We start from the raw sequence: 11,663 nt of genomic DNA, 5'->3' as shown, positions 1-11,663 counted from the left end.
AGGAAAAAAAAAAAAAAAAATGAAGAAGGAGGAGGGGTAAAAAAGAAAGTGAGGATAAAGAAACTTGTTTCGTATTTTTTGAGAAGCCATACAAGTGTTACTTTCAAAACTTTGGGGCTCTTCTTTACCCTCCATTTTTTATTTTTTTCTAATTTTATTTTTTTATTTTTTTTGGTTTGTTCAGGTTTTTGGGTCATTGCGTGTCTGATGAACGCTCTGGCACATGAAATACCAAACGAGTAATGTTGGAAAAAAGATACGAGAATGTGTATAGAAGATTATCAGTAGTTTTTTATTTTTTATATTTATTGTAGCAAGCCCTTGCTCATTGTCGAAATAGCCCTTAAAAATGTTACTTATAATCTTAGCCAAACATGCAACTTGCGAAAAATCGAAATGGGTTGTACTTTGTCTTTATAATTACAAGATAGTCAAAAGTTCACGAAGAATGCAAGAGATGATTGCATTTATACGGTATATTGGACATAGACATATAATGCAGTCTAGTAGAAATATAGATAGTGTTGAATAAAATAAATGAAAAAATTATTTTTAAAATATTCTTTATTGTATTTTACGATCCTATTTGATACTATTTACTAAATATTTTGAAGCCCAATTTCTCACGATAATTCCACGATATTCACGATCTTACATTCATGGTGTCCGAATTTTAGTAAAACAATCACAAAGTATCTACAGCCAAGAGCCCAAATTAAAATTTGTACCTCAGAGGAAAAATGACAACTTATAGAATCAAGAATATTTGCTGGCTAAACTCGCTAACTGAGTCACACACGACTCAAACTCGAACACATTAATATACAAGAGAGCATAAAAATTATATGAATATTGACCAAATTGACGTTGGAATCTCTTTTGGGATTTGAATATGACATGTTTGGCCCAAAAAAATGCTATGGCTCTTTGGTTATGCTGATAAGAGGCCTGTGATTGATTTTTGGTAAAGCTTTGTCTCCCCCATTTATTGTGAATTTTTTACTTTGTCCCAATACTATTCTCATGAGGAGACAATGCTTATAGTTTTCTTCGAACGAACGCCAACTTACTTTTATGCAAATTAATTATTGTATTTTAGGTACGAGATGAAATCTATGTAAGTTGTAATTATGCAATGACGATTATCATGTTCATTTGTAAAATAGAGTTTCGATTAAAAACCGATGGGTGAAGGAGGAACAAAGGGATCATCTCCATCATATAATATAGGTTTAAAAAACGATGGGTAAAAGAGGAAAGCATAAAAGAAACACCCCCTAAGAAGTCAATGAAAAGGCTACAGTAGATGGAAAGTCGAGATGCAAGTGTTTCAACTACGGCCAGAAAGAGCATTGGAAGAAAGATTGCCCACGACCCCGGATTCAGAAGTAAAGCATAAACATATAATAAATGAATAAATACAAAAATATAAGTGTCAAAGAACAAAAATAACTCGACCAAACAAAAATAAACTTCAGAAAACTAAAGTTGAATAGCAAAGAATTATTTCGGCCGTAGCCTTGAAGGTTCGGTGACCGCTTCTAACACCTACATTCCCCGTTGAGCATCTAATAAAAGGATTATGTTCAGTTGCGCTAAGAACAACACAAAATGGCAACAAAGATTACAAAAGTTCAGAGAAATGAAGAATAAGAACTTGTCTCTCAAATTACAGTGATGACTCTCAAGATCCACTAAGAAATAAAGAATAAGAACTTATCTTTCTAGATCCATGATCATCCAACGGCCAAGAGAGCAAAACATGTCAGCCATCCAGAAGCAACGCTCAACTTATAAAAGCGTGTTTCTCATTTAAACACGATTTTCCAAAAAAGCAAAATCTGGTAGCGCCAATTAATGAGAGAACCAGGGTTCGACCCCAACAATATCCACAGGTCCCAATCACTGAGAGAGTAAACAAAATTTTAAAGAAGAAATATGACATATACCTTCATCTCCAAAGCAGTAGTATCAATATAAACTGCCATTTGGAAGTTAGATGGCTCTGGGAAACTCGATGTCACTGCTTCAATTCAATAGCCACCAAAACAATTGCTTTGATCAGATTCTAGCTGTTACCGTTTCTTCACTGAAATGGGGTTGTTCAAAAAGCAAGAAAAAAAAGAAGATTGCCCCGCAGACCGGACTAAGAAGTAAAACATAAACATAAATAGGCAGAGAATCAAGCATGAATTTACTTTATGAACCAACATCAGGACTTGACTCAGACTTTGAACTTAATCTTAAAAATTAAAACAATAGCCAAAAACCAATATAATCTGTGCTAACCATTCATTAATCCAGATCTCATGATGGTTCCTTGAATCTCCTTGAGGAGCAGCTAAATTTTGCAGGCAGGCTGTTATATCCCTCAAAATGTCAATATGCTTTAATTTTCCGTGATACGACAGAGAGCCTGGATGATAGAAGAAAACATATTGAACAAGGTCAAATGGAACAAGAATGAAAAGCTCCATCTTTAATCTTATGGATGGAAATCATTGGTTTTAGTTTTACTGCAGTTCTCCAAAGAGGTTGATTTTCATGAACAATATCATTAGAACTAAGAAACTTTTCGCAGCAAGAAGAATGAACGTATTGGGGACGATTTTCGCGAATGCTTTTAGTTGCTCCAAGAGACTGAAGCTGCAAAACTACATAGGCCTCAGCATGACCTTATCGTCATCAACAATAGAAGCTTAATCAGTTTTCTTTGACGAAAGGAGAATTCTATTGAGAGAAACCAACATAGCAACTCAACACTGATTTCAACGTAAAAAAATTCACAGATTCTAGCGCGTGACACCATGTCCCTATTCCAAGGTTTGGAAATTCGATGCTAATAATCAACAGCACGTAACGGCTTTCAGAATATATGTAGTATGTATACGCAATCTTTCTCAAGAAATCCAACCTAAAAGAACTTATTTCACAATTAGTTAAAGGTCTACAGCAAACTCATATATTTTGGAGATCAAATTGTACTGTCCTGTCCTGTCTATACGATTGAATACAATATCCATTAACTAGAAGCAAGTAATGTTCATTAGCTAATTTAAACACCATCAAGTTCTGAATTAATACTAGTTAATATGAGGACTTTGGCCGATAAGTTAATCATGGCCTTTAGATATATCGAGCCCTTGGCCTCCGCTCCATTTCTAATAGTCAAGTGGTTCATAAAATAGGGGATCTGAGAAGCAAACTTGGTCCACGAAGGCATGGCCCCGGTGTAAGGTGGAACTAAAACCACGGAGAGAGTGCCGAGGATTGGCCTTCTTGACAGGGCCGGCCCCAACAAAGTCACGGGGTGGTCGGGAACAATGGCGCAACATGTAATATCCCCTTACATTTTCTGACAACAAAAGGTGCAAACAAAGATTTATCATTTGAAACATCTACGTCCCCCCTTAAGGAATTGATTCTGACAAGATGGCATGATCCTACGAGACATTAATTAAAACTGGTAGACTTTTATCTGAAGAATAATGATGCACATAATTAAACTCCCACCTCCATTTCAGATGAAAGCTTTAAATGAAGGTCAAATTTTCAAAATAATTTCTTACTTTTTCGGTGGGCAGTTGGAAGTGAAGTGATCATAACATCCTAATTTATTAGGCCCCGTTGGTACGTACTTTTTTAAAACTCATTTTTTGACAAACTCACTTTCAGCCACACATTTTGCTAATAAAAATAATTTTGCAAGTAAACTCGAAAATTTTTTCTACTTTGAACCACGCATTCTACAGAAAAATTCACTTTTTATGAAATATTTTCTCAAAATGGAGCTCAAGCATGGACTTAAGAAGTTGCATATGGCAGTGCACAACGAGCCTTTTATTTTCTGTTCATTTTTTTTCTTGGCAGATAAAAAATTTAAAGTACTTGCTGGAATGAAACCAACAACCTGGGTAGAGCAAATCATAGTATGTACTAAGGCGACCAATTACCATTATTTGTTCAGTGATCAGTTAATGTTGTTTATGCATTGGTCTGTCTGTATTGTTTCTGTCATTTCACCTAAGTCCTACACATTAAATTTTCAGCAACTGGGCAGATGAACGCTTCAATCATATCCAAACAATTGCACAGACAATATTTTGACTTCTTTTTCTCATTTAATAACTAACTGCGTAGAGTTTATGTTACCAAAAAAATAGTTGTTCAGATAACGAGTAAATATCATTTGCATAAACCGAACTTTCTCCAAAATCTCAATTAGGTCAATAAAGTTTAATTTGCCCGTGTTTGGCCACTGAAATTTAATTTAGTTTCAAATTTCATTGCTCGCTCACATTTATGATTATCCTATAATCCTCAAAACGGATAAAAAATTGTTTAGCTTGCAGCCATGCGGTGAATAACCATCCACGTTTTTGCTACGTGGCAACCTAGAAAAAGAAAATGTAAAATGAGTGTTTATATCAATGTCTTTATATTATAAAATTAAGAGGTTAAAAGGCCTGCTTTCTATAGCACTTTTCTGACGTGGTGCAGTGGTAAGTTGGCATGCCGCAACAGGATTATGCAGAAGATCTATTTTAGTATGGCTATCAATTGAGCAATTTTCATAAGTTTGGAGGCGACATGTGAGGGTGAGAAAGTGGTGAATTTTGAAACTAAATTGAAATTTAGCAACCCAATTAAAACTAATTAAATTGAAGTACAATGGCTCGATTGAGATTTCCGTGAAAGTCACTGACATAACGTATATCCCCACCTACTGCTAATTAAAGCACCAACAAATACAGTTAACCTATGACACTACGGGTCATCAATTAATCTTCATCACGGGTACTATATATCTTCATCCGTGCATGGTTCCTCTCCTGGTGAGTTCTGTTAAAACGAGGAAAATCAAAGGAAAAATAGAAAATGGCTTATGTGCACGTACTGCTATGGCTTTTCTTAATGCTTATAGTAAAAATCAGTGCCAAAGTTCCAGCTATAATTGTGTTTGGGGACTCATCTGTTGATGCTGGAAACAACAATTACATTCCGACAATTGCTCGGAGCAATTTCGAGCCATATGGTCGAGATTTTAACGGGGGCAAGCCCACCGGCCGCTTCTCCAACGGCCGAGTTCCGACTGATTTCATCTCAGAGGAACTTGGTCTTAGACCATTTGTTCCTGCTTATTTGGATCCTACGTATAAAATTTCAGATTTTGCAGTTGGTGTTACTTTTGCTTCTGCTGCAACTGGATATGACAATGCAACTTCTGATGTCCTAGTAAGTTTCGAAATCTTATTCACAGTACTGTATATGAAACATACTCGTATGATTTTAACACGAACAAATTACTTGCAGGGAGTGATACCTTTTTGGAAGGAGTTAGAATACTACAAAGACTATCAGAAGAAACTTAAAGCCTACTTAGGTGAGCAGAAGGCCAGTGAAACTATTGCTGATGCGTTATACTTGATAAGTATTGGAACGAACGACTTTCTAGAAAATTATTACACGCTTCCTAAAAGACAAATGCAGTACACCGTCGATGAATACCAAGATTTTCTAATCGGGATTGCTAGAAATTTTATCGTAAATCTTCATGGTCTGGGGGCACGTAAAATCTCTCTTGGGGGCCTTCCTCCAATGGGGTGTATGCCATTGGAAAGAGCAGAAAATATACAAAGTGGAAGTGCTTGTGTGGAGAGTTATAATGTTGTTGCCTTGAATTTCAATAACAAGTTGAGTAATTTAGTAATGACGCTAAACAAAGAACTGCCTGGGATTCAACTGGTTTTCTCCAATCCTTATAATAAGTTGCTGCAAATAATTAAGAAACCATCATTATATGGTACGTTTTCAAACCGGTTCTCTTCTTTACTCATGTCTAGTTCGGTGACTTGAATAATGAATTACTGATTTTTGCAGGATTTGATGTTTCGGAAGTGGCATGTTGTGCCACGGGGATGTTTGAGATGGGGTATGCGTGTGATCGATATAATCCGTTGACATGTACGGATGCAAACAAATACGTTTTCTGGGACGCATTTCATCCTTCGGAGAGGACAAACGCCATACTTTCCTATCATATGGTTAAGACCGTTTTACACCAATTTCATTGAAAGAGCGAGAGAGCTTGTGTATGAATGTTAGCGTGTTAGAGAAAAGTGTGCGCTTTTAACAGAGAAAGGGATATAGTATTCCCTGTTGTAATGGTTTGGTTTTCTAAAGCTGCTTTATAATTCGAATATGTAAAATATATATACATGCATACACTGCTATTATAACTGTTTTTCGATATTCTTGTTAGCACTCCCCAGAAGAGTGATAATTCATCCCCTACCAAATATACTTAAGAAGCTCATTTCCATAAACCTCCAGCAACTAAATATTTCCTTTCGAACATATGATAACTGACAACTTATGATCGAAATTGTAAAAAAAAACATCACCTACCATGTTACTGGTCATGGCCTGCACTGTTCCAACTAAAGCGAAGGAAACTTGCAGCCAAACCCCTCAACCCTGAGCTTCCAGTATGTACACACTTTCACTTCCTAGACCACCGTCCTAGATAAAAAAGAACTACCGATATTCGTTATCATTAGACACCCCAAAATCATATCTAACTCCCTAGGCTAAGATCCACAAGTAAAAGCTATAAAGGGAAAGATGAGTAGACATTATTTTTAGTGTCACCACGGAGAGGGGTGTAACACTGGGAAAAAAGGAACAAATTACACCTTTCCAGCGGAGCTTGACATTATAAGTGAAAACAAGCAGACTTGTAAGTACATATTATCGAACAAAGTTACAAGGAAGAAGAGAATTAGAAAACATAGTAGCAGCTCCAGTCACTGGCGTGAATTAAACAACTGGAAGAATACACACTACAAAATGTATTCATGCTCTAATGATATAAATTAGGATGAACACTTTACACATTATTAAATTATAGTATACTATGTTACCATTTGGGGTATACCATATGCATGTGTGTTGTTTGTTTCCTGTGCAGCAGAAGTTTCCTCATCGACGGTTGGAAAATCTGCCAAAAGAAAATGGAAATGAAAGAAATAAAGATTCATAACAATACATTAAAAAGAAGGAAATTTAGTGCATAAAATGAGGAAAAAAATGATCAGCCTCGAGCTTTCCTCCTTCGAAGCCAAATATGAATTTGCTTGGATATCATAATGTTAATCAAAACCAACTATTCTAAATATAAATGGATTAAACTTTTGTAATCTAGTCTCCTCTAATTCTATTCGTAAAAATTGGGATAATCACCTGCAAACTCTCGCGGGGATGATCTCCACTTTTTACATATAGCATTATTCTATATTATAAGATCAAAACAAAGCACAAAGGCTATTAGGCACCACTTGTTCTAGAATATTCCAGCAATTGCAGCTTTCAAACATATAAATTACTCAACATGGTCATCACGTCATGAGCCCTATGGATTATCCATTTCAATGAAAATTGATTGCATAGTTCACATTTTTGTAAATGCTTTTGACACCGAACCTCTAATCAACCTAGACACATAAAAAATTCTCGGTGTCGAGAGAGATTTGAGATCTGTAAGTAAAGGATAAGGGTAATGAGAGCCCCAACCAATCACACTCTTTCCCATCCCTATCCCGGTCAAAATTTGAATAGCAACCAAAGAATTGACAGTTATTAAACAGTTAATCTATGATGGAATCACATGATAATCTGGCATCCAGAGGATAACTTTGTCAAGCTAAAACTGTTTTTTCGGCTTGTTAATACTGGAGTTTTGTTTAAAACTCAACCCACAGAAATGAGCACAATTAGAATGAACAAATAATTATGTCTACTTAGAAATACTACCTTTGATTATGGGTGTAGTTAAATATTTGTTATTCCCTCCAAGACCTGGTAAATATATTGGTCAGCATATTTCCGGAGAGTCTCTGCAAAGCCTTCTTAGCTCCAGCCACATCCATATCGGCTAATCTCTGCAAATGACCATAAGCGCCGGCTGTCATTAGCCTCTTCCGACAATCATGGCTCGATCCAGCAGTAAGAGCAACTACCACTGCCATGGGGAACTTCTTTGAAATAACATCATTAGCAGGATCCAACATGTTCACAAGCTTCATTAAAATCTTTTCATCTCTCACAAATTCTTTCCTATTCGAGCTCACTGATAACAATGACACTAAAGCATTCGACCCAACCTCCTGCAATCCATCGGGCTTCACAGACTCCATTAGCTTCACTAATGAACCCATACAACCACCAATGGCTCTCTTATTACCATCACTTATCGATAAATTAGCAAGCAATGAAGCACAAATTTTCTGTAACATAATGCTCCCATATTTTACTAGCTCAGCTATGTGTATTATAAATGTTGTTGATCCTGATAAAGTCAGGTGGCTTGATTGGGAATCTGATAACAAATAAATTGAATGCAATACATGTTCTATTGTATCAGGGCTTGAGGATTCGTGAAGCAAATGTAGCAATCTCTGCAAGCCCTTTTCTTGTAACAAGAAGTTGTGAAAGAATTTACCAGATGAAGCGAGAATGGCAACACAATTAGCAGCTTTCTCTTGAGCTGGGGGGATCCCACAAACAAGTAATTGAACCAAAACAGGGATGGCTCCTTCTTCTGCTAATGCAATTCGAATATATTCAACTGCGCAAACATTTCTTATAGCCCCAACGGAGTATGATTGAGCTGTAACAGAACCAGATTTACATAATTCTGTTAGTACCGAAACACCTCCATAGGCAGAAATCGCCCATGCATTATCAGGATCTGCAGTGATGAACTCCACGGCCATGGCAGCCTTTTCTTTTAAGGGCATTGAGATACATTCAATGATCCTCAACAATGGACCCAAAGCCCCCTCTTCGAAAACACATTTCCTCGACATATCACTCGCCGAAGCGAGCATTGACACCGCCACAACAGCTAGTTCTCTCACAGAATCCGGATAAATAGGATCGAGCAAGTGGATCAAGCAGTTCAAATTCCCTTCTTTGGCAACAACACTCCCAGACTTTTCATCCTCGGAAAGGAGCTGAATTAATGAATCCAATGCCTTGCGCTTGAACTCAAGACCCCCGATCTGGAGCCTTGTAAAGAGGTCCTTTACGAAAAAACAGAGGTCCTCTTTTGGGCCATTGGCACTGGGGTGAGAGAGAACAATGGCATTAGACTGATGAAGGACCCCCGAGCGGAGTAGGAGATCAAGATCGCTGTTTTGCTTCGAAAGCCAACCAGAGGCCATGTCGAGGTCCGATTGCATGATGAGTTTCCCGGGAGTAAATGAAGGGTCAGAACACTGATTGCACAGGATTTCAACATGGAGGAGAGTCGAAAGGAGATCGGGAAGGAGGGTACCCAGTAAAGGGTTGTAGGCCCAGTGCGAGGAATCCGAGATTTCGGAAAGAACCCATTTTAATGTACCAAGCTTCGATCGAAGGCACTGCCATCTCGATGTAAAGGTAGTAATGGAGAGAGTAGACTGCAACAGATGACTCAGAAGTTGGGTTATCTGATATAGTATCTCGGTGGAACACGGCTGCTCCGACGGTGGCTTTCGCTGGTGATCGGTGGTGGGATGCATTTGCATATGGGTATTGTCTATTTTTATCTTATTTTATTGTAATTCTTTGTGGGTTTAATAAATATATTCCACTTCTTTTAATCTCTTTGAGGGTGGGAATAAGCACGTGGGAAGACTCAGCTGCGTCTGTGTTTGCGGTTTGCCTGGAATCGGAGAAGACAATAGGCTAGGGCATGGGTGGTGTGGCGTGGGTCGTAGGTGGGGTAGAAGTGAGAGTGAGCGCGCTAGAAACTAGTCATGGCTGTTAGCGAGTGTAGGGTTACCGCCACGAATTATTATGGGCCCGGGTTTTTTGGGTTTATTGAATCTAATGGGAAAATTACACAAATAGCATTAAATGTGAGCAAACAAATATTCGAGAGTGGAAACTATGGGCAGAGAGGAATTAGATTTAGGGCGGAACCTTTAGAGAATTTGACTTAGGCCTGGACTTTATTAGGCTCGGGCAGAATTTCATTTCTTTAAAAAATAAAGGGAAGGAAAAATTTCATAAGTAAGAGATTATTTATCACCTATTTAAAAAGTAAGAAAAAATGTTTCAAGTTTCAAAAATCGGATATTTATCAAAATATATTTATGATTTAATTAATTAATTATATATTTTATTCATTAAATATATTAAGGTCACAGTTTTATACAAGTTGGTCACAATTTCACAAATTTAATTACCTACATATTATTTTTGGTCACAAATCAAAATTTTTATATGTCACAAATTATTTTATGGTTACAATTCAAAAATTTTATAAGTCACAGTTTGTTTATTGGTCACGGATAAAAAATTTATACGTCACAAATTTATTTTTTAGTCACAGATCACACATATTATAAGTCACAATTTATGAAACAATCACAAATTAACAATTTTATAGGTCACGCATTATTTCTTGGTCACAATTCCTTTTTCTCATTAGTCACATGTTGTTTATTGATCACAGATTAAATCATTTGTGACTGCTACCAACACTTGTGACCACTACTGCTGTCAGCAGCATTGACGTCACAACTGTCGTGGGCAAAAATTGCCACCATCATCTCCCGATAGCCCCGTCATCTCAAAACACCACAACGAGCACACCTTACCACCAAAAAACGAAATAGAAAATCCCAACACTCGACAAAATCGCCAACAGACCAGATGGAGGCGCCACCACCATCAACACCAACGCGGCGCCTCCACCACAACCACGTCACACATCTCTATACACGTAGATTTGGATTTGACTATGACCGGGTTTGTAGCAGCTTCCGATCAACGCTATGCGATGTGTATAAATTCAGGCAACTCCATTCGATCGCTTCGATGCTGAGCCTCAGCGCTGGAGGTAACATAGCAGAACAACCCCGAACTTTCACATCCACCACAACCACAAATCCACACTTCCACCCCCACACAACCGTAAATTAACCACGCCGCTACGAGCAGCGACAGCACCATGCGATGACGAATCAAGTCGTCATAGTCGCCCGCTGGAGAAACGACGGGAAGGGTATGAAAGGGAGAGAGAGGATAGAGAGAGGGAATATATTTTAGGGTTGGGTGATTTTAGGGAGTGGAAATGGATTTTAATTTTATAACTTTATTATTAATATTTAAAAAATGTTATGATTATCTGGTTTTTGAATTTAAAAACTTTAAATCTTAACTTTGAATTGGGAATTTGAAACCTAGGGTTGGCTGTAATTTCCACAAAAATAAAAGGAAAAACAATTGGGCCTTGGAGACCAAAACCTCACCTTTAATACATGTGGATCCATAATCACACTATGGGTAAGGTTAGGAAGCCCAATCCTCATTTACTCTGTCTTAAATAGTTGTTGGAGTTAGATATCATCCCTTGTACAATGATTAATCAAAATTAAAGACTAATTTTATACCATCAAAAGCAATAAAATTTCATCATGTAAATTCCATTTTCCACATACAAGGTAGGAATTTCATACCTCTTTTGACCTTTGAAAACCGGAGCAGCGCCCATACTACTAGGAAAGAATGAAATGCATAGGGGACCATCCTTTTGTTGCAGCATGCTCCACAAATTTATTGATTCGCAGGGGGCCTCGGGCCCTACTTAGTTCACTGATGCAGTAAAAAAAAAA

The 11,663-nt window shown here is 37.4% G+C and overlaps 3 protein-coding genes and 1 long non-coding RNA gene across 4 annotated transcripts in view; 2 read left to right on the top strand and 2 right to left on the bottom strand.

Annotated features, from left to right (window-relative positions):
- Positions 1-1,468: 1,468 nt before the first annotated feature.
- LOC111372155 lies at positions 1,469-3,430 on the bottom strand. Its single transcript, XR_002698695.1, has 2 exons — positions 2,290-3,430; positions 1,469-2,023 (listed from the first exon to the last, which is right to left on the bottom strand). It is a non-coding gene; the product is annotated as an uncharacterized LOC111372155 (long non-coding RNA).
- A 1,370-nt stretch (positions 3,431-4,800) lies between these two features.
- LOC111372154 (GDSL esterase/lipase At2g04570-like) lies at positions 4,801-6,244 on the top strand. Its single transcript, XM_022994349.1, has 3 exons — positions 4,801-5,235; positions 5,314-5,803; positions 5,881-6,244. The coding sequence occupies exons 1-3, from the start codon at positions 4,879-4,881 to the stop codon at positions 6,072-6,074; spliced, it is 1,041 nt and encodes a 346-aa protein (XP_022850117.1). The 5' UTR covers positions 4,801-4,878; the 3' UTR covers positions 6,075-6,244.
- A 638-nt stretch (positions 6,245-6,882) lies between these two features.
- Positions 6,883-9,792, bottom strand: LOC111372152. Its single transcript, XM_022994348.1, has 2 exons — positions 7,813-9,792; positions 6,883-7,000 (listed from the first exon to the last, which is right to left on the bottom strand). Exon 1 carries the CDS (start codon positions 9,567-9,569, stop codon positions 7,842-7,844), a length of 1,728 nt encoding a protein of 575 aa, XP_022850116.1. The 5' UTR covers positions 9,570-9,792; the 3' UTR covers positions 6,883-7,000; positions 7,813-7,841.
- A 909-nt stretch (positions 9,793-10,701) lies between these two features.
- The window catches only part of LOC111371938 (vetispiradiene synthase 2-like), a 4,153-nt gene continuing 3,191 nt past the window's right edge, over positions 10,702-11,663 (top strand). Inside the window, exon 1 of the mRNA XM_022994086.1 lies at positions 10,702-10,962. Within this exon, the coding sequence (XP_022849854.1) occupies positions 10,702-10,962 (261 nt within the window). The remainder of the gene's footprint in view (positions 10,963-11,663) is intronic.

This window comes from Olea europaea, chromosome 23 (genome assembly GCF_002742605.1).
Source record: "Olea europaea var. sylvestris chromosome 23, O_europaea_v1, whole genome shotgun sequence".
In the NCBI taxonomy this organism is placed as follows: Eukaryota; Viridiplantae; Streptophyta; class Magnoliopsida; order Lamiales; family Oleaceae; genus Olea; species Olea europaea.
Note: the sequence above shows the minus strand (reverse complement) of the source record. Positions and strands in the feature narration are given on the sequence as shown.